Source organism: Macrosteles quadrilineatus, unplaced genomic scaffold (genome assembly GCF_028750875.1).
Source record: "Macrosteles quadrilineatus isolate MER2022 unplaced genomic scaffold, UCM_ALF_1.0 Scaffold_11__1_contigs__length_5352618, whole genome shotgun sequence".
Lineage (NCBI taxonomy): Eukaryota > Metazoa > Arthropoda > Insecta > Hemiptera > Cicadellidae > Macrosteles > Macrosteles quadrilineatus.
Window position 1 is genome coordinate 263,226 of NW_026542604.1, and position 22,215 is coordinate 285,440.

General features: G+C 33.4%; 1 protein-coding gene across 1 annotated transcript; it reads left to right on the forward strand.

Moving 5' to 3' along the window:
* Nucleotides 1–11,350: 11,350 nt before the first annotated feature.
* Nucleotides 11,351–21,998, forward strand: LOC129004774 (LYR motif-containing protein 4B-like). The gene is made up of 3 exons (XM_054433401.1): nucleotides 11,351–11,617; nucleotides 18,411–18,531; nucleotides 21,603–21,998. The coding sequence occupies exons 1-3, from the start codon at nucleotides 11,535–11,537 to the stop codon at nucleotides 21,669–21,671; spliced, it is 273 nt and encodes a 90-aa protein (XP_054289376.1). The 5' UTR covers nucleotides 11,351–11,534; the 3' UTR covers nucleotides 21,672–21,998.
* The last annotated feature ends 217 nt before the right edge of the window (nucleotides 21,999–22,215 follow it).

Consider the following 22,215-nt stretch of genomic DNA (forward strand, 5'->3'; position numbering starts at 1 on the left):
AAAAGTCCTGCTTGCGTATTAAATAAGTACTAGTGTACATGTTGCTCGAATTCGAGCAATTGTAAAGTATTACAGGATTGGCAGACCAATAACAATCATACTTAGCTATCAACATTTCAACAAAAACACACCTATCTTCCCTGTAGCAGCAAACCTAAGTACTCATATTAAAATTAACTTAATGTTATTTTAATAGGAAAAATGACCATTTTAAGGGAATATTTAATCTTTGTATTAATTAAGGCAGGTAAATGGAAATTCGCTTAGTCTGAAGGTTTGCTGCAGATAGATATGGATTTGCTTATGTTAAATTTATTATTTTAAAAGCAACCATCACTTAATTTGAAGACGATAATTAGATAATAAATAATAATTAGTTGATTTGGAATTAGGAATCACATCCCTATTTCACAGTAGATATTCTATAATGACCGAGTGGTTTTATTAAAGTAAGTATATTTAACTACTAGCTGGTGCCCGTTCTACGTACGGGAATCTTGTGAGTAAGTAGAAATTTCTTAAATTCAGAACAGGAGTTGGTTTCCATATTTAGTGTGCACTTTTCCAGATATACTGGAAAAACTATTACTGTATAGGAATACATAATAACCTTCGCAAATACAATATCTGACAGTTTCAAGCCAAAACGAATGCTTCGCAATTCGAATTCGGGCAAAACGAATGTTGCCCAATCTTGTTAGTCCATATTTTATATCTAATGAAGGAAGCAAAGGAATTGCTTTATAGATCTACTAGCAACAGTCTGTTCTCAATCCAATGTTGTGTGTTGTGTTTGTGATGTAGAAGTGATTATTAAGTTGTTTAAATATAGACCCTGTAGTTTTGTACAAGTTAATGACAGAACCCCAGTTATTTAAACAACACATACAATTTACAGTTGGAATTGGGTCAACCCTCTTAAAAATGTCATTACATAATATAATGATGTAATTTATATTACAAATAAAGAGTAAAGAACTCATTTATATACTAACTAGCAACAGTACCCGTTGTGGTTAAACACAACGGTCTCTAGTAAAATAATGGTTATGAAATCCATACACCACTTTACTCACTAATATTAATGGTACAGTTTAAGCACATAACATTAGAATCACATACTAAACCTAATGAACACACTTTAATTACAAATGCAAATTGTTAACAACAACATTTATAAAGAAAAATTAATTAGATAACAATAAGCTGTTGAATTATTAACACACTAGCAGAGTACCCGTCCTTCGTACGGGGTTGGAATAAAATGCTTATTGCAGTTATACTCAAGCTTTGCGTTTGCAATAAGGGAGGACACAGTTTGATAAAATTTGCTTTTTTAAATTTACAGTATTCTATAGTATTACACATCTACCATAGCCATAATGTTCTACCACTTCACCTAAACAATAGAGAAAAATAAATTATCAACAATTCGCAAAATATCACAAATTATTCATGAAATGAAAAACATAAACATAACTGTAAACGATCCTACTTTGACAGTTATCATTGCGAATCACAGTTTTTTTGCTGCTTAGTTAAAATTAGCTGTTTTCATAAATGCAAAGAAAAATATAGTGCTGCACCCTGTTGGTAAATCTTATAACTTTTTAATGCTTTTCCGTATCATAGAACCAACTTTTTTAATTGAAACAGCTGACTAAATTCTTTAATTCCCTTTAAATATGAACGAGGTGTTAGTCCGTCCTACGTACGGGAATTCAGTAGTCAGCTAAAACCGTGTACAATTCAGATCAGCTAGTTTACACATATAAAGACATGGTTTCTTGCAGTTTTAATGTGAAAAATCATATTGTAAACAAATGTTGTGTGACCAAATATGTTTTTATTCCATCATAGTCCTATACGATATGCATTTTAAATTCGATAATTTTACAATAAAACAGCAATTCTGTAATTTTTACGATGTGAAAAGCGTTGAAGTGAGATTTGCAGCTGATTCGCACAGACGCACACTGATTATAAGTAGCCTACAGTAGAGAGAGTAATAGTCAATTGAGAAGTGTATAGACCTAGTCAACGATACCACCTTCCATAGCATACCTGCCTCTTCCATAATTATTATCACCACAATACAACTACTATACACAATGTCCAGTAGGTCTGAATAGAAACGACCTAAAATAAAACGATAATATCCAATAAAATTCACAGTACACATAATTTAACTTTGGTGTCCTAACATCAAAACTAATCGTCACACCTATCCTTTATATCAATTTCACTGCATTAATTGCTAAATAAATAAGCGTAAACAAAGAAAAGTAAAAACAATAAAAGTTTGTTTTGAAACAGTTGTTTGGTTCAAATAACATTCATTTGAAAAAAAGAACTGGTCACATGTAGCAGGAATATAAAAAGTAAACACGCTAGTAAAGCTAATGACGTAATTGTCAATGTTTGTTATCCGTACTGTAATTGTACTGTTATCAGTTCTATCCTTGATAATTACCCACCCTCATTGAATAAATATACATTGTAATTTCCCATATTAGTTAATTTAAACTACAATATATTCATAATTGAAATAAAAGTGATATTTTCACGTTTGTACGTAACCACAACTGAACACGATTTCATAAAAGGATGGTTTGTCTAATTGCAGTATCCTAGGTCAATGTTGACGTTGTGTTCAATCTATGTCATCCATCTGTTTATCTTTGTATAAAACCCGGCTGAGGTTGTGGTGGTAATTTAAAATCGTGATTCCTGTTTCATCTTTTTATGACATCAATATTTCCGGGCATAATCCAAGCAAAGTTAAAGCAGACAAACATTAATTGTAAACAAAAAGCTACCACGAAGAATTAAAACATGTAAACATTGTTATTTTTCTAATCTTTCCTTGAAAAGTGTTGCAGTAAAATAATTTGCATTTATCCTTTTTTATTAAGACTCGTGTACAGAGTCTCGATTTGTACTGTGGTTTAATTAATTTAGGTTAAAACTGTGGTTTAAACTGTGGTCTAATTATCTCTACTAATCTTACTTCTTTCCTATAATCAATGACAAAATAAGAGTAAATAAAATAACCTCATAGTTCCATAGTTTATATATAACCAGCCGTTAGTTAAAACAAACTATATTGCTCTAAAACAAATCGAAGATTACAAAGATTGCTTTAAAAAATAATTTGAACATCCTAGTATTTTACTATGTATATTTAATTTATCTGTCATCCTCTTACAGAAGAATTGAACGTATCAATGATTAGCATTACACATAGTATAAATAAGTCAACCCTAAGTATGTCTTTACATTTTTATCCAAATGCTGAATTTGTGACACAAAAGCTGAATGTTTACAGCTGTTATGTTAAGCAAATTATTTTATGCCAAAAGCTAGTTTAGAATCTTAGCGTCGGCTGCTAGACTTTTTAAATTTTTTTTTTTTTTATCAGAATTTATTTTACAATCTGTTCAAACTTCAAATATGAGAACAATAAGTAAAACATATATCGAACAATGTCAGGAAGCAAGCACCTGTTCATCAACAAGTCTTGCCAAAAATTTGATCAGTCATTTAAACATTTACAGAAATCTGTAGCTTAGGTCCAGCACATGCACAACACTTTTTAACCTGGTAATGCACTGACTATTGTCCAGCAGATTAACAGCAAGACTGTTCGGATGATATTCTAATTTTTCTTGATAATTTTTGCTAAGGTCTGTAATTTCTTCTTTCACTGATTTAATTTTGAAGTCATTCCTAATTGTAGTGTTGGATACGAACCAGGGTGCGCCAATAATTCTTCTCAGTGCCTTAGCCTGAAATCGTTCAAGAATTTCGATGTTGGATTTGCTCGAGGTCCCCCAAAGTTGAATTCCGTATGTCCAAATTGGTTTGATCATAACTTTATACAGTAAAATTTTGTTAGCCAATGATAATTTTGAATTCGTACCTAGTAGCCAATTGAGTTTACGAAGTTTTAATTCCATTTGCTGTCTCTTGCACCAGATATGAGATTTCCAATTTAATTTTTTGTCAAGAGTTAGACCTAAATACTTTACACTGTCTGCCTCCGTTAAGGCTACATTATTAATGGTTACAGGAGGATTGTACCCTGTTCTCAGAGTAAAAACAATATGTTTGGACTTGTTTTCGTTGACTTTTATCCTCCACTTTTTAAGCCAATACTGGAGTTCAGTCAAGGCAGCTTGTAGATTTATGTAAGCGACTTGAGGGTCTACATGACTCGACAACAGTGCGGTGTCATCAGCAAACGTAGCAACTGTGACGTTGGGGACCATAGGGATGTCTGCTGTATATATCAAATATAGCAAGGGACCAAGAACACTCCCCTGAGGTACTCCAGACTTTATCGGCTTCAGATCAGATAACGAATTTTCGAATTTTATTTGAAAAGATCGATTGGTCAGATATGATTTTAGAAGGTTGTACAAAGAGTGAGGGAGAGACGTTTTGAGTTTAAACAGAAGTCCGACATGCCACACCTTGTCAAACGCCTGTTGGACATCCAAAAATGCAGCAGAACAGTACTGTTTTTTCTCAAATGTGTTTTTTATAATATCCACTAATCGGTGGGTTTGTTGAATGGTAGAATGTTGTTTGCGGAAGCCGAACTGATGATCTGGTATTAAGTTTAATTCATCAACAGTGGGAGTTAACCTTTTATGTATTACCTTTTCAAACAACTTTGATACTATAGGAAGCAAGCTTATGGGTCTGTAAGAAGATGCGTCATTAGGTGGTTTGCCTGGTTTTGGGATAACAACTATTTGTGCAATTTTCAGTTGAACAGAAAAATATTCCAATCGTAACATAGCATTAAATATAAATGTCAACAACATAATGGCTTTACGAGGTAGTTCTCTTAAAATTTTTCCAGTGATGAGATCGTACCCAGGACTTTTCACGGGGTTAATTTCCTTAAAAATTATTCTTGAAACCTCTGAAGGAGTGCAAGATTTTATAGGCAGTGACAACTGATTTGGTGCATCCAAAAATTCGTAAATTTCACTTTCGTCATTGGGGGGATTCGGAGTAATAGGCTTAAATACATCAGAAAAGTAATCTTCAAAAACCTTCGCTTTTTCTTCAGGGGTTTTAGCCCAGGACCCGTCAGGTTTCCGAATTGGAGGTACATGTTGAACTGGACGTTTAATATATTTAGTAGACTTCCAAAGAGAATACTCGGTTGCTTCAGTTGGGGTTAGATTTTTCGTAAAATCGTCAAACCATGTATTTTTCAGTTCCAGTAAACATCGTTTTAATTTCTGAGCTGCACGATTTAGACGAGTTTTATCAAGAGGGTCGCGTGAATTTTGCCAAATTCTCCGTAGTCTACGTTTTTCTGCTACTTTCTTCTTAATATAAATTGGGTAGTTATTTGATTTTGAGACACAGATTTTAGATTTTGGAAAATTAAAAATTAAAAATTAATTTCTAAAAAACTGAGACCCTAAACTAAAATTATGGCTTCGACATTCCCTAGTTCTCGAAATTATCTTTCTTTCAACACAAAAATCATGAAAATCCGTCGAGTGGTTGATTCAGAATCGTGAAATAAAAAAACACTGTTTCGTTTTAATATTATAGATACTCATAAGGTAAACATGGCAAATCACAGAGCCACTGGGGCGGAGCCCGAAAGAATTTTGAGATAAGAATATGCCTATATGTTAATCGGGAATGTAAGCTATCATCATGCCAAATTTCAGCCCAATCCGTCCAGTGGTTTAAGCGTGATCGAACTTCAAACAAACAAACAAACACACAAACTTTCACATTTATAATATTAGTAAGATGTTTCGTATGATTAGATTATACATACTGGTAAACCAATTATTACCATCTATAAAAATAGTTGGTTTTTCTTTTCCGAGTCGGGTTAGCTCTTCTACCCGACCGATTTTCATAATTTTGGCCAACTAAGGACGTACCGCAGATTTATTTGAGCTATTGTTTATTGAGATCGGACTACCTAAAGCACACTGCTGAATCACGAATCAACGATAATTACCTATCTGCAATCAATGATACGTAACTCTATATTTATTTAAGTTATTTTATATGTCTTGGTCTTAAAATACTTCAAAAGCTTTAACTTGAGATATTGATAGTTTTCATCAGTTAAGTTCAAGATACTGTATCGCTCAGTCATAAAGTATAAACTTGTATTATATCTTGGATATGGAATTTAGTTTTAAATATATTTACTTAATTCTAACTACGTTATTCTATTTGTTTTGACCTAAGAACCTTCATTGAAATACCACTCCCATTTCATTAAAGCACACAGCTAAATCACGACCAACACAAATTGTTCAAAAAATTGAGTTCTTTATCATCGATTTATATCCAAACGATCTTGCTTGCAACCTCAACAGTACTTTCATAATTATTTGCAAATACAGTATTCACAAATTATGCTATCCAATGACCTATTAATTAATAAAATCGGTTCAGTAGAACTGTAGATTTAATTGTACAAAGCTTTTAAACAACATCTTTAATTCAGTATTTTCTCACTACTATACATTTGGAGGTTGCTTAACGTTTTTGCAAATAACTTTGAAATGGCGAGGAAATCGACCAAAGTGGAGCGTGATATTCTGAAAGAGAATAAAATTTCCTACAAATTACCATTATGTATTGCTTGAAATTACAAGAAATACATACTGTTTCATTAAAAATTAGTGTAAAATTATACATATTGTAATATTTGATAGATATATTGGCATTAATTTGGCTAGTTACTGTTATAACGTAAGTTATATTTACTTGAAAATATGCAGAATTGTAAGGCCCTAATGTTGTTCAGATGGGTTTTGTTTCCCTTGAATGTGAATAATGCGAATCTTTCAATGCAAGTTTTGTTAAGGTTTCTTGGATGTAGTCATGTTATTTTAATATCACTTGACTTTTATGAAAACATATATAATGTCCTTGCCGTACCGGTTTAATTCGGCATTAGAGGGGTTTCCTTTGCAAATCATCCTAAAGTTAAGTCCGTTTTTCCTACAAAATAGTAGCACTTTCGATAACATCCTTGTTCATTGTTTGTGGGAATCTTCATATTGTAGGTGTTCTTCTTTTATATAGGATGATAACGATAATATTTTTAAAAAATCTCGATTTCTGCTACTTGGTGGCGTTCTATGACTTTCCTATGTTTCCTTGGAAAGCAATTACGACCTTTAAGGGCAGTTTATGAAATAATGGATAGTTTTGCGCTAGTTTTCTCGTCATGACGAACATTTTAAGTATATGGCTTATGGGGTTATGACTTGTAGTTTTCACAAAAGTTCATGTGTACTTTGGGCTTTATATTGATCAACTAGTGGCTTGTAGGGACATAAGTCCCTAAAAAGCTCAAATGTAAAACAAACTATTGTAATATTTAAACAAACTAAGAATAAAATTATCTATGTGTCAGAATCGATACAGTGCTACAATAATACATGTACTCATATTAGTACCCTGGCCAAGTTATTATTTCTAATATTATAGCTCTACTCCTTTTGTAAAGACACAACTGAATTAGTGTAAAGGCTGCCCTAGTTTCGTTTCTGATCAACATAAAATATAAACTACTCTCTGTGTCAGCTTATGTGGTGGGATTCCTCCTAAAGCTGTGGTTGACTTTATACTCTCTTTAAAATTGGCCAATTTAAACGTTCAGTGGGTTCATAGTTTGTTAAGACCATAGTAAAGTATTTATTTGCTAATCCGTTATAATTTTTAAGTTAATAACATAGCGCTGTCTGCTGTTATGACGCAATGTACAGATAGCCGACAGCTAAGCCATATCAGCTATAGTCATGTTAATAGTATATTATTTTTCATTCAATGGATGTAAATTTTGTTTGAAAACATTTTACCGTTTATATTATTTATTTAGCCTACAGTTAAAAAAGCTAATCATCGACTGATTACTAACTCTTTTGCCATTGGTTAGGGTTCCATTATCATGTTAATGAAACCAATCAAGAAAACAAATTCATCAGCAATTAATATAGGTACATATTTTTGGTTAGTGAAACATGAAGAATCGAAAACTACCTCCAGGGTTTACTGTTATAGATTCTCTCTTCACTATCTATATAGATTGTATATATATATATACAATGCATGTTGGGCTATATTATTTTAACCTTTTTTCCTTGGAGCAACAGACAGTAGATACCTGGTTAAAATCTACTCCAAACAATTTTATTTTTCCGCCCATTGGAATTTGTTATAGTAATTAATGAAAGGAATATATGTATTGCCTGTACAAACCTATTTCAAATTTTATTCCCAGGTTATTCTCTAGAGTAACTGTTAAGGTTATTCCACTCGATACAAAGTATAGATTAAACACTACAATTACGTGTCAAATTAAATGTTATGAAATTTAAAACAAAAGTTTTGAATAAATTTTCAATATATGTTTTGAAATAAAAACAAAACAGAAGTTTTCTAACTAATCTTGCATCGTTGATTATTTAGTCAATGGGGCTATTTCATGTTAAACATTCCTTCAGCACAACAATAACCTACTAATGTGAAGAAATGTAATTAAAGTAAAATAATTTTGTAAACTTCGTGAACATATGTTTAAAAAAAAACCAAAGCTTAAATATTTCAGCCATTCTACTTCCATTTACTTTGATTTTAACCATCTCCCACGATTCTACTAAATTTCATGCGCTTGGCTAATTTACATACAAATACACAAATTTGCAAATTGCACAGTAAAATTAATTTCAACATTCTAAGACATAACGACAAAAGTCTCAATTGTATGTAACGTCATCCCTGGTTTTATATAGTATACAGTACATTGCAGAATTTACTGGCAAACTAGTTAAATCCAAATGTAATATTGCTTACTGGCTTAATGATAAATCACGATCAGCTGTATTGAGGTAAACAAAAATCAACAGACAAATGGCTTCTAATGCTATTCTTATGGAGAACATTTTACGTTATATCATTGACTAAGTCAAAGGTTATGTCTAATTTTGTGTTAAAATTTGGGGAATTTAACTATTTTTCCGGGATCGAGACCTTTAATTTGAACCCTCTCCCGTCGTTCTACGACTACCCAGTCGCCCACAATTTTGACGCAAAGAATCGGCTTTCGTACCTAATTAATATATAGATAGATATTTAATTTCCACAAAATCAGTTAATGTAACCAATGCGTTTCGTTGAATTGAAAAACAAAGAAAACAATGAAATTAAACAGCTGATGTAAACAATATTATGTTCTTCGTAAGGATAACATGGGAACTTAATAAAAAGCCACTGTGGCAGAGGCCAAGGGACTGTTTCAAAAATTTTAGGCCAGTTTGCAAATCTACGCAACACGCTCTTTCCAATGAGACGTCAGTGGATAAAATCGGTTTAGAAATGGTGGAGGATTCAACCGACAAACTTCGTGTTCGCGTATTAATTATATAGATTTCATATGTGCATGAAATGTTGGTGTGAAACCAACTTGTATAACTTTAAGCTAAATGGTTTAAGTTACCTGGCTTAGTCAAGTGATCCTTCTTCAGTATTACACTACTATAGTTTCGGACTTGAAAATAAGTCCATCTTCAGAAAACGTCAATAGGTCATCTAACCAAATTGGTTAGATGACCTATTGACATTTTTGTTAACCTGAAGATGGACTTCCAGAGGCTACCTCACCATGTATACCTTTGAAGTAGAGGCTATATTTATTCCCAAAAGGTATCAAACGCCAGCTCCTGATCAAATCTTTTCTATCCCTTTAAAGTTTGTTTCGTGTTTTTAGTCTTCACGTACAGAGACTTAAATCTTTGTATTAAATTGTTAGCAATCATAAATCGTGGACAGAATCTTCCACAAAAGATAAATACAATATAGTTTAACACCCTAGAACTCCTTAAAAAAATATATTTTGTTAAGGCTTCGTCATAATGTTAAAAATACTCAATACCACAACAAATTCATTAATTTTACATATGTAAACGTTGATAGTTGTATGCGTATTGTATTTTAATATATCTTCTGTATACATCTAGTCCTCTATATTTTCTGTGAACACAAATGCTTCTGTATACACTTTTTTGCAACTCACAGTAACTGAGAAATATTCTAAACTGGTGAACTGTTTTTATAAATTTTTGCCATTATTTCTCAACCCGTGCTTAAAAAATTAGTGACTCGTGGATGAATCCAGATACAAAATTTAATCTAAATCGGACCACAGGTTTTGTCTGTAGCTCTGTATCTGGATCATACAAGTGTGTATTATATAACATGATCAAATCACATAGTCAAAATATGTTTTATTCTATAACTTTTAATTTAATTAAACATAAAAGTCATGCTCCCTCCATTTTTAAAGTATTCAGTCCAAAAATGTAATAAATTTACTTGTGCATACATATTTATTTCGTTTTAATAAATAATTGAGGTGATGCAATACACTTATGTAGGCAGTCGCAGCAGTCGAAGCCGGGCATAGCGCCTAGAGTTTCACGAACGCAAACCGCGCAACGAGTAGCTAAATGAGCCGTAGAGTAAGTGAGCCATCTAATATTTTGAAGAGGGTTCACTTACTCTACGGATCATTGTGCCAATGATCTGTAGTGTAAGAGAGCCATCTAATATTTTTCTGCAGGCTCGTATAGTATACGAGCCTATTCCTATAATTTATATTATTCATTATTTTGGCTCGTATACTATACGAGCCGATTCCTGAATTATCAAATAATTCGTAAGCTTGGCTCATAGTCACTATGATCTGTAGAGTAAGCGAACCTTCCTACTGTATTTTTAAATATAATACACGAGGCTCATAGGCACAATGATTTGTAGAGTAAGTGAACCCTCTTCATTTACTTTTTATTTTCGATAGGCTCGTATAGTATACGAGCCTGTAGTGCAAGTGAACCTTCAATATTATTTAAAAAGCTCGTATAGTCTATAATCTGTAGAGTAAGTGAGCTGTCCCCCTAACTGGAGTCACCCACGGCCATCTATAAGGCAGTCATGAGTCACCACTCTGACTTTAAAAAGCACACCACTGTTTTTGCTGTGTTTTTTTAGTTTTTCGTGTTGTTATGTTGGCCTGTGCCCGGTTGGTGGGATTGCTGTTAAATTCGAACCAATCAATCCAACCAACCGAGATAGTGTGCTCAACAAAACATGGCAACAAGCGGACATCCGGACATTTTCTTGATTCTTGATCACGCTTTTCTCTTAATGTTAAACCAGAGAGTAGGCCTAAAGTAGTGACTCCATTTATAATCTATTTATCTCAATGGATGCAGATAGCAGTAACATGGTTTTATTAGAAGCCTGCGCCCAAGGCCCAATGCAAAAAAGGTCTACAACCTAAAGAAAAAAGTAGGCAGACGGGAAAATAATCAAAAAACTAAATGCAATCGGCGAAGGCGAGGCGATTCCAAGACAAGCTTCACAAACCATGAAGATTTAATTGGCTCTAGGCTCTAGAAAAAATCATCCTCAGTAATTATTTGTAGATAAATTTATTACACAATCTTGAAACTTAACTATACTATAATACAATGGCTGGTCAGACCTCTAAAACACTGAAGCTCTACAAAACCTTACTTAAAGAAGCTTCCAAATTTCCCCTTTATAATTTTAGGTAAGCTTTCTGCTGTTCTTTAGGTTGGCATAGCCCATTAGGTAGTAAATAGCTGCATTTAAGTACTGAGTAATATTATTTTTTTTAAATCTCAGATATTGGCTGAAATAAGTTAAACTAGCCTATGTGTTAAGTTAGCTATGATTAGGCCTAGGCCTACTGTAAGTTACTGTATTATAGGCCCTCCTGTATTGTGGGCATGAGGTTTTCTAAATCCGGGAAGCTGGGTTTACACTATGTAGCAAAACCTGCTATATAGCAGATTTTTGCAGGCTAACATCTAGCAATGATAACTTATAACATTTGCTAGAAGTAGAAAAAGTTAGGCCTACCTAGGCCTACTTTTTATAAGTGAGTGAAAATTTAAAAACGTAGGTACGTTTTCAGGAAACACACTTTGCAAATTTTTTTCCCCTTTTTTCAAAACTTTTATTATTTTTTTGATTTCATTAACATTTGAAGTTTCTTAAAATGCCCATGGTAACGCAATATCTTTGGTAGTTTTTTTTTAAAGAGTATCTTTAGTGGAAAAACACAAAATCCTGTCACGACCATAACAGACGTTTAAATGAATATTAAAAATAGTTAATATTATTTTTATAACTATGTTTTGCTATAAACTAATTTACTTTTATGACCATTATACATTAAAAAGGTCACTGAGCTTTTAGTATATTTGGTCTTTCTAGAAAAAAATAAAAAACTCAAAAAAATTGAAAAAAAGCCATTAATATCTTTTTAAGTTTGTATAACTCCGAAAAAACTTACCTGAGACCCGAAAAATCGTTATGTTTGCATAGAGGCGTGCTTCTTTTGTGTATAAAACATTGAAATATGACGATATTTTAATTTTTGAAATTTTTATGACAGAAATCATAAACGTGATGGTCAGGGACAAGCGGTACGGTCGTGAATTTTATAAAAAAATCTAAATCTTTCTAAACAATCCTTTAATTATACTGTTAGTTATAATAAAATTATGTGTTTCAATTGAACTAAACTGTTCAAATTACAATTATATTAAAGTTATTGTCACGACCAAACACACTATAATCCATAAGGCTGGATAGGTCGTGAAAAAACCCGCGATGGTCGTGAAACTTTGGTCGTGAAATTACGTGTTATTTGGCTCTGTTCTGGCGGTAGCTCTGCACCTCATGTTCGAGGATACAAAGTGGACTTCTAGGTTAATCTAGCAATTGAAATATCTTATAAACAAAAATTAACACCATGTCTACTTCATCGAATGACTATGTACGGTCATGGACACACCAAAATTACAAAAAACACAACCTTTCCTGTATTAATCTTGTAATTCCTCCTTTCAAATCGAAACGACCGGCACTACAATCCTGACGTACACCCCGAACTAGTCTCTAAAACCAACTGACTCCATCATCGCCAGGCTTGCCACTGTCGTGCTCCAAAGTTGAAAAATTTTCCCAAATGGTCGTGACGCCAAATCGAGGGACAGACTTATTATGTCATGGTAGTCAGTTTGCAATGACAATAAAATTATAATATGCTCCTTTTTTGTAAGTTTAATAACCATTGATGACATAAAAATATGGCTTTATATATTTCTGCATGAATAATTAGTCTAAAAACAGCGTGAAAGTTGGAAAATGTACCCTAGGGACACGTCATGGTCGTGAATTTCAAGACTTTAAAAATACGAAAAAAATACCTAGAACCTATTTAAAACCAAATAAATGTGTGTAACATGTTGCCCCCATCCCAAAAAATATTAAAACACATAATAATAAACTACAAATCCAGTAGCTACGAAGTAAAAGGCCAGGGACATGAAAACGTACGTTTTTAAATTTTCACTCAAGTGCTATTAAGTTAAACTTATATAGCTAAAATTGTGCTATCCATCAGGAGTGCTATCCATGCAAAAATCAAAAGAAATAGGCCTACATACTACACCTAACATTGCTATACGTAGCATTTAGTGTCATCAGTTGTAGCCTCCTGGGTGCGGACGTTTTTGCTCAGCGATCTTTGTTTACAATGGAAGGACTGGAAAGTGACAGTGCGTGGGATCGGGAGGCTATTATAAACTTTAATTGGACTGTTACGTTGACAACCGGCGTTGTGGTCATACGTAAAACGCTTTTGAATTTTACCATCGCTTATTTCACGTGTTAATTATGGATCGTCAGCGTGATCGTCATCATTAAGGTCCCATAATAAATCTGCTAAGTACACTGTACTTTTTTCTCGAAGCAAGAAGCGGTCGAACCTAAAACCTTCGCTTCCGCCTCTGACTTCCAAAGATCACCGGGTCAGTCCATATGAAATAAACATAGGGTTCTCATAATTTTATAAGATTTTGTACAGTTATTCTACAAAATAAAATAAGTTTATTTGCAAAGTTTCAGATTTTTATCTCTTGTATTTTTTGAGTTATAAAAAATTAAAGTTATTAAAAAAATTCCGATTTTGGAAGACGTTACAATCTTTAAGCACGAATATCTCAGCTCCTAATTAAGATAGAGGCATGAAATGTATGGCAAATTATAGCTTTTTAAATAAGCTTTATTATGATATGCAACTAAAATTATCGTGGGTCAGTCCATGCCAAATCAACACAGCTCACAACCTAACCTTTTCAGATCTACATGAAATTTGGTAGGCCTACTCTTATTCTTATTCTAGACTAAGAAATAAGTTTACATGCAAAGTTTTAGATTTTTCTCCCTTGTATTTTTATAATTAGGCCTATAAAGAATTAAAGTTAAAATACCCCCGCCGCAGCAAACCTGCAGACTAAGCGAATTTCCATTTGACTGTTTGGATTTACACTGAAATGTCTACTTAAAAATATAACATTTATTCTTGATTTAAATAGAATTAGTTTAACAAGTACTTAGGTTTGCTGCATCAGGAAGGGTAAAACTGTTTTGTTTTTTTTTTTGTAAAATGTGAATAAACTTAGGCCTAGTTAGTAAGAAATAAAAACATTTTCCAAATTTGATCAAAATATGTTCACAAACAAGCAAACTACAACAGTTTACTTATTCTCCATAAGAATAACATGGGAATTTTAAATTTACAATTTTTTGGAATTTTCTCCGTAACCATTAGGCGCATAATAATGCTTCAATATACTAAATTATTTGTTTTTTTAAGCTCTACAAATGGTTTGGAAAGAAATTGCTAAATTTTATGTTTTTTGGGTACAAAATGGGAAAAACCTATTTTTACCCCATAAAACCCCTCGTAAACCCCCATTCCCATGGTCCTATCATGCTGGATCGCGAACTCGTTCTAATAAACGTACGTTTACACGTTTGTACCAAATTTCATCAAAATCGGATCATTTTTGCTCGAGTTATCGTGCTGACGGACACATATATATATAGGTATATGAATTTGAACGAATGGTGTTTTTGGCCTCTAGGGACCTCAAAACGAAAAAAAAAATCGGTCCCGCGTCCAGGTCTTACCATGAGTACTACGGTAATAGCTTATTCCCTATATGGGAAATTCGCTAAAATTAACGAAATAAATTAGTCCTAAAATTAGAGGAATTTGTAAATTACAAGGCAAATATGTGGCTCGGATTCCACTATAAACCGTAGGTCCCTTAGTTGCCATTGGCTGTAAGTTATGGGCGGCTATTAATTAACAGTCCTGTTTAAAAGGAACATGTCTGCCTTCGTCAGTAATCAGACTACAAGATCACACCACTCATCCTACACTCATCTCCATTCATACTTGGCTTGAAATACCCATCTTTGTATGGTCGCCATTTCAACTAAAAGTAGGCCTAGCTTATTAACTTAAAGTAGCCTATAATAGCCCAAACATAACTTAAAATTATTTTTTCTGTAGTTAGACCTATGACTAGGTAGTCTATAAGCATAGATTAACAAACACAAGTAGACTCCTCATTCCATTGTAAATTCCGAAGCTCGTTTTTCGTGTCTAGTTGACACCGGTGACACTGATTTCTAGGTTACCTATTGTCGACGAAATTTTGTTTTTATTAACTTATTTTAGGGTTAATTTCATTATATGTGCTTTACCGTTTGGTTAAATAACTAACTTAGGGGACGAGTTATTGTTTATGACTAGATTGTTTTGGTACTTTCCTCTGTTGATGGGAACATTCATTATTTATTATCGATGATTTCTTTTCAATATATCAACATGTTTGTTTTCCTTTACGATCTATATTCCTTCTGTTAAATATCTTCAAAGAGATTTAAACTACAGATTGAGAACTAATCTTTGTATAGGCAAAAATAATAAATAATGTGGATTAAGAAATGAAACTGTTCTAAACTAAAAACTAACATAACTAACCAAACTTGCTGTACCATTTTAAAAATTCCGTTTGATAACAGAAAATGTGGGGTAGCCTATAAGTTATCGAACGGAATTTTAAAATATGTTAGGGCCTACAGCAAGTTTGGTTAGTTACGTTACTAGGTTAGTTTTAGAAAAGTTATATTTCAATATATTTTTTTTTTAATTGTTTGTTGTGTGTGTTTTAACAATATTTATTTATCGTAGTTGTCAGCTGACATTTTTAAACTTGTTAATATCGATAAATCGGATCGAAAAATAAAATATCGATAAGAACTCATTGATAATTATAGATGTTCCCTTTAACAGGAAAGTACCATTGGTTTATTTGGTTAAACAAGGGTTTAAATTAGGTATTACTCAAATAACAAGAAACAAATTTTAAAGATAACAAGACTTCTAGTGCACCGGACAGAACTAACAATAAAATTGTCTTCAGCTGATCCATAAGGATGAAAAATTTACCAATGGAGTACTCTTGCTTTTATCTATTAGATATAAGTTTTGGCTAACTTCTATTGCAATGGTAATTAATGTTTATCTTTACACAGATTTATCTTACTTACATCTTTAAACACTGCATCATTATGTGTCATTAACGATCCACATTCAGCCTCATTCTTTTACCGGTTTTCCAAAATGTTTGGTAAGATGTCAGGCAGAATGCCACATTCCAAAATGATTTGACTTTTTTTAACATGTCACCAACTGCTTAAATCATTCTTATTTTTTGTCGTTTGTCAACGTTTGACATTCATGCGTAGCTGACAACCCGACATGACGTCCGACCCGCACAAAATAAACTTAATAGCTACTTAATCTAGGCTAACATAACAGAACTAGCCAGACAAACAAAGAAGATTGATCTTTATGCCTCAACAAGAATAAAAACAGCTGACTTTGCACAGTAGGGGCGCGTTCACAAAGAAAGCTGGTTACAAGCGCTTGTTGGCAAGCACTTGCAAGCTCGAACCGGCGTGAGAAAAGTCAACATAGTATCAAGCGTGTGTGTTCACAGACAAAGCTTGTGCTGGTTAGCAAGCGCTTGTTACAAGTACTGACAAGCACGTAAGAACGTTTCGTACTTGTTTTCCGGCGCTTGTTGACCAAACCAGTCAGTTACAAACTACTAACAGTGCAGTATGGATGTCGATGAGTTGATAGCTCAAGTATTTAGAGCTTCCAATTTCAAAATAAATATATTACCCACGTATTGTGGTTTTTCCCTAGAATGTTCAATAACGTAACCAATAGGACAAATAAAACATATATGTATTAAGATGATAGACAAACACATTTAATTCAATATTAATTAAGTGTTGGATTTTTTATAGATGAAACTTGTATACTTTTACTTTATTTACCTAGAAATGTAAAACATTTGAATATATCTCACAATATTATTTGCATCATAATTAATCAGCTGCATAGAGTGTTTAAAACTCCCATTGAGTATTTTTTAGGTTTAATTATTGGTCTAAAATTCATTCTCGTGCATGGATAGGTTGCTTATGCCAATTCCCCCAAAACTTCACTAAAACACTTTAAATTTTCTTGAGTATTTAATAAAAAGTGGTTAACTCCATTCTCATATAAGAAAAAAAAACCTCACATTGTCCAATATCTTCATCACTTGAGGAAGATATTGTCTCAAGCAGAGCTGAGACTACACTGAGCTTGAAATGCAAGCGTTTGTTGTGAACACACAACAGCATTCTCAAGCGCTTGGAACAAGCGCTGAAAGTAAGTTACTTGTAACCAGCTTTCTTTGTGACACCCTAGGACATAAAACTTCAACTTATAAAGGTAAACTTAAACTCTGAATTATTGAGGCTCGTGAACTAGAAACTTTGAGTAATTCTAGTAAACAGTGAACACTTTTCAGTTACAAGAGCCACGATCGATCTGAAGTTTCCAAAAACAATACAAAAATGTATACTAGGTACCTCCCCTGTTGGAAAAATCTTGTCTTCTTTTGTCTATATGACTTAAATTAAAAAGCTAAACAGTATTTTTCCAGCAGCTCTGTTTTAAGTTGAAGATCTATAACAACTTGTCAGAAATAGTCCAGAAACCTAGACGCAAAACAACACTGTAGGCCTACTCTCTTTTGCAAAGGCCACTTTACAATGTATAGTAGCTTGAGAAACCTTTCATAAGGGGGGAGTCTAATATTTCCAACACAGCCTCAGTTACTTTTTTTATGTATTTACTGTTTTATGTATGTACAATATAAATGTTGACGCTATCTATTCAAAATCTCAAGATAAAGAAGACAAGAATCCAAGTAAGTATCTAAATAGGCCTATTTTAGCCCGTTAAATTTCATACATCTAGTGAATCATAGTCGTAGGAATATTTATGCCAATTATGAGTGTGGAAAAATTACATTTTGGGTTAGCAAAATATCTTTAGTTGTTTTTATTTGTACTAGTTAGCTGAATTGATTACAGTACTGTGTATCATGTTACAGGATGTACGCTCTGCGGAGGATTCATGACAAATTCAAAGAAAATAAATGCCTGACAGATACAACTGCTATTGAGCAAGAGTTTAATGAAGGCTTGAAGGCGCTGGAAGTCATAAAAAGACAGGTACAAGAACATAGTCTCATTTTCCTTGTACTTTTAATTTTTAATGCAATTCAACTAGGCCTATCTCACACTGTAGGCCATAGGCATCGGTTACCTCCCGCTATCTCCATGTTCCGCTACCTCCGTGTCCCGCCACCTCCGAATTTCAGAGTGACCCTTAAAATCCTCGGTTACTACCTGCGTTCATACTTTCCGCGAGGGCGAAGCCTCCCTTAAACACCGCTAAAATACTGAATATTTTGTTTAGGAATTTATAGTAAAATATCCAGTTTGTATAATTTCTTTGTTTTAAAAATACTTGTATGGTAAAATATTCTATAGATCTATGAGGTTATTTTATTCAGTCTATGATTTTGTCATCGATTATAGGAAACAAGTAAGATAAGTAGATATGAGTAGACCACAGAGATAAGTAAGACCATTGCTCTATATACAAATCAAATTGTATGCTCTGCTCCCGAGAACTGTATCATGGGTTTCAAATTATCGGATTTAAAATTTAGCTAGCTGTTAAACACAATTTTAACTGACTAGTCGATTCCCGTACACGTAGGACGGGCCAACGTAGGGGGGGGGGGGTATATATTAAAACGTAACAGGGTTTTTTTAATTTCACGATTCTGAATCAACCACTTAACGGATTTTCACGATTTTTGTGTTGAAAGAAAGGTAATTTTTAGAACTAGGGAATGTCAAAGCCATAATTTTAGTTTAGGGTTTCAGTTTTTTTTTAGAAATTAAGTTTTAATTTTTAAAAAGTCTAGCAGCCGACGCTAATATTCTAGACTAAAGCATTTGCTATAATACCATTTGCTTAACGTAACAGCTGTAAACATTCAGCGTTTGTGACACAAATTCAGCATTTGGATAAAAATTAAATGACATACATAGGGTTGATTTATTTATACTATGGAGGGGAGGTAATTAGGAGGCGGGACTTGATGACAATGACTGCTTGAAATGACAGCTAGCAACGCAGGCAGTGACAGGGGATTATAAGGGTCACTCAAGAATTCGGAGGTGGCGGGACGCGGAGAAAGTGGGAGCACACGTAGTCATTGATCCAATATCCATTCCAGGAGAGGGCGATTGAAATCATATTAAATACTTAGCCCATTTTACATTGCAAACAATAGGACCACTTGGTCTTAAACGTAACCTCCGAACTACCATCAACTAATCATAAAAACTTAAATCTCTAAACAAAACATAGGCTAATCTGTAAACTTAAGAGTCTTCCTTAGTGGTAGCCATGTTGGATTTCTTCCCCATAAGAACAATGTTAAACATTACATCATTTGTGGACACGTAACGGCGTTATTTGTTAAGATATAGCTTTGAAATTTATAATTTGTATTTTTAACATAATAGACTCGTGACTGAGGTTTTTGAATTTCGAAAATCCATTTTCATTTCCTTTCAATAATTAGCTTAATTTTAAGCTAATTAATAATCAATTATTCATTATAAAAATTAAAAATTGTGAAATAAAAAACGTCAATCTCTAGAGGACCGCAATTCCTTAAATTTAACTCCTTATCCATAATTATATGACAATTTGCTGATGAGATATTTGGACCCAAAGTTAACATTGTTCTTATGGGGAAGAAATCCAACATGGCTTCCACTAAGGAAGACTCTTAAGTGAATAGCAACTTGAAAGTTCATAGCTATCCCTTGATAAACAAAACCTTTCATTTACAACTATGCAAGCATAACTGATAGAAAACGATATAAGATATACTTGATGTTTGCTGCAGCCTTGAATCCCACCTTACAACTGCTACTCTTGTTTCGCTACCGTACTGTAGTAGGCCTGTTAGTTTAGTAGATGGGTGGGTCCAAACAACAAAACGAAGGCTCCAAAGCTTTGATTCTCTGATCATGAAACAGAGATTGAGGGTTCGGGTCCGACCTCAGTCAAGTCTAGTGTGCTTATGACAACTCAAGAGGAGTTAACCTGTTCATTTTGGTGGGAGATGTCCACCTAAAATAAACGATAAAGAGTTCAGGAGCGTTTATTTATTTATTTGCTCAAAGGTACATCATTTTAACAAAGACTTACTCTATATTATCTCTCACACTCAAGCTAGACTAATTTTCTAATAGCAATTAACTGAACTTATAATGCAAAGAAAAATACTTAACTAAATAATGCAATAACATCACATGACAAAATTAACAACTTATCAATACCAAATCTTTGAGAGAAAACAACACACATATAATTTTAACAGTAAAAAGAAAGCTCGAAAAGATCTAAGTGACATAACGATGTGAAGTGAATGTTAACAGTGGCAACGTTGACGGGTTGAGTGCATTCTTTGTGTGAGTTGCACCTTAAATTAGGCTTCTTGCTACTGTTACCTATCTTTACTGTGTGTGACTGTTCACTCTAAGCTTATTTGATTTTGAATTTGAATTTTTTATTTCCATAATATCGGTACATGAGAAAATATAATAACTCCTTGAGCTCACTGTGTTAACTCTTCCTGGACGGGCAACTTTTATGGCCTAGGATGGGTAAAAATTATTCAAATAAAAAAGAAATTAATTTTTATTATTTGTGTTTTTTGATTATTGATACCTGTATACATGAAATAAACACAATGGAACATCTCGTACTATCTAAATAATTTTTTACTTGTTTTTATGCATAAAATAAATGGTGCGGATAAGGAGGAAAACGGCGGATATATCCGTCGCCCGTCTTTGAAAACATGGCCGTGACAATATGTTATCACTATTTCATGCTGCTATTCACATAAAGCTTTTAGCGCCAACAAAGTCAACGTTGTGCTGCGCGCCCAACATGGGGTGGGGGACAGCGGGTGGCCGGGAGGCTGGCGTGTCGCTTTCAAGGTCACAGTGGTTGCGGAGAGCACGGGGAAGTAGCGCCGTAATAGCCTGTGAAATCTGGGATACTGCAAAAACACAAGCCAGGCTGAAGATAAGGCAGATATATCCGGCACCCGTCCTTTATCGCCAAAGACTTATGCGGATATATCCGTCACCCATCCGCGAAGGGTTAATAATTCATGATAATTAAGAACTCGTTGATTTGATTTCAGGTGACTGTGAGTCAACTCTATGAACCAGAAAAATTAATCATCGAGAAATCCAATAAAAACAAACACTGAACTTAGTTGTGTCGAAGCAATCTCCATAATGTTTATTAGGTCATCATCATCATCTAATACTCTTGTATATTTTATTAATTTCCTATGTTTTGTTTTATAATTGTTAAAATGATTTTGTAGGCCTAAATTATAAAGACTGAATGACTTTTCATTGTCTTATGTTACGTTTTAACAGGGTTTAATTTTGCATCCAGTTATAATTTTACTCAGATTAGGTGTATAGAGAACGTTTTGTATATATGAGCATTGTAAATACATTCATTGTAAATAGACAGAGTAGCAACACTTTTAAGTGGCTTTATCGAAAATTAAAACATTGACACTTAAGGTTTCTCTTTTTAATTTACACCTTGGCCTTACAGTTAAACAATTCTCGGTTTGATCTAGAGAAGAATCACAAACGAAAAGTTAACTTCTGATTGTTTAAACCTGGACCCAGCTGTCTTTTTATAATCAGGCTTTTAATTAATAACTTCAGAGCTATAGTTCGGCCGCTTAGAAAACGACCTGCGCGTTAATGCTGAACCAATGCTGGAGGAGGTCG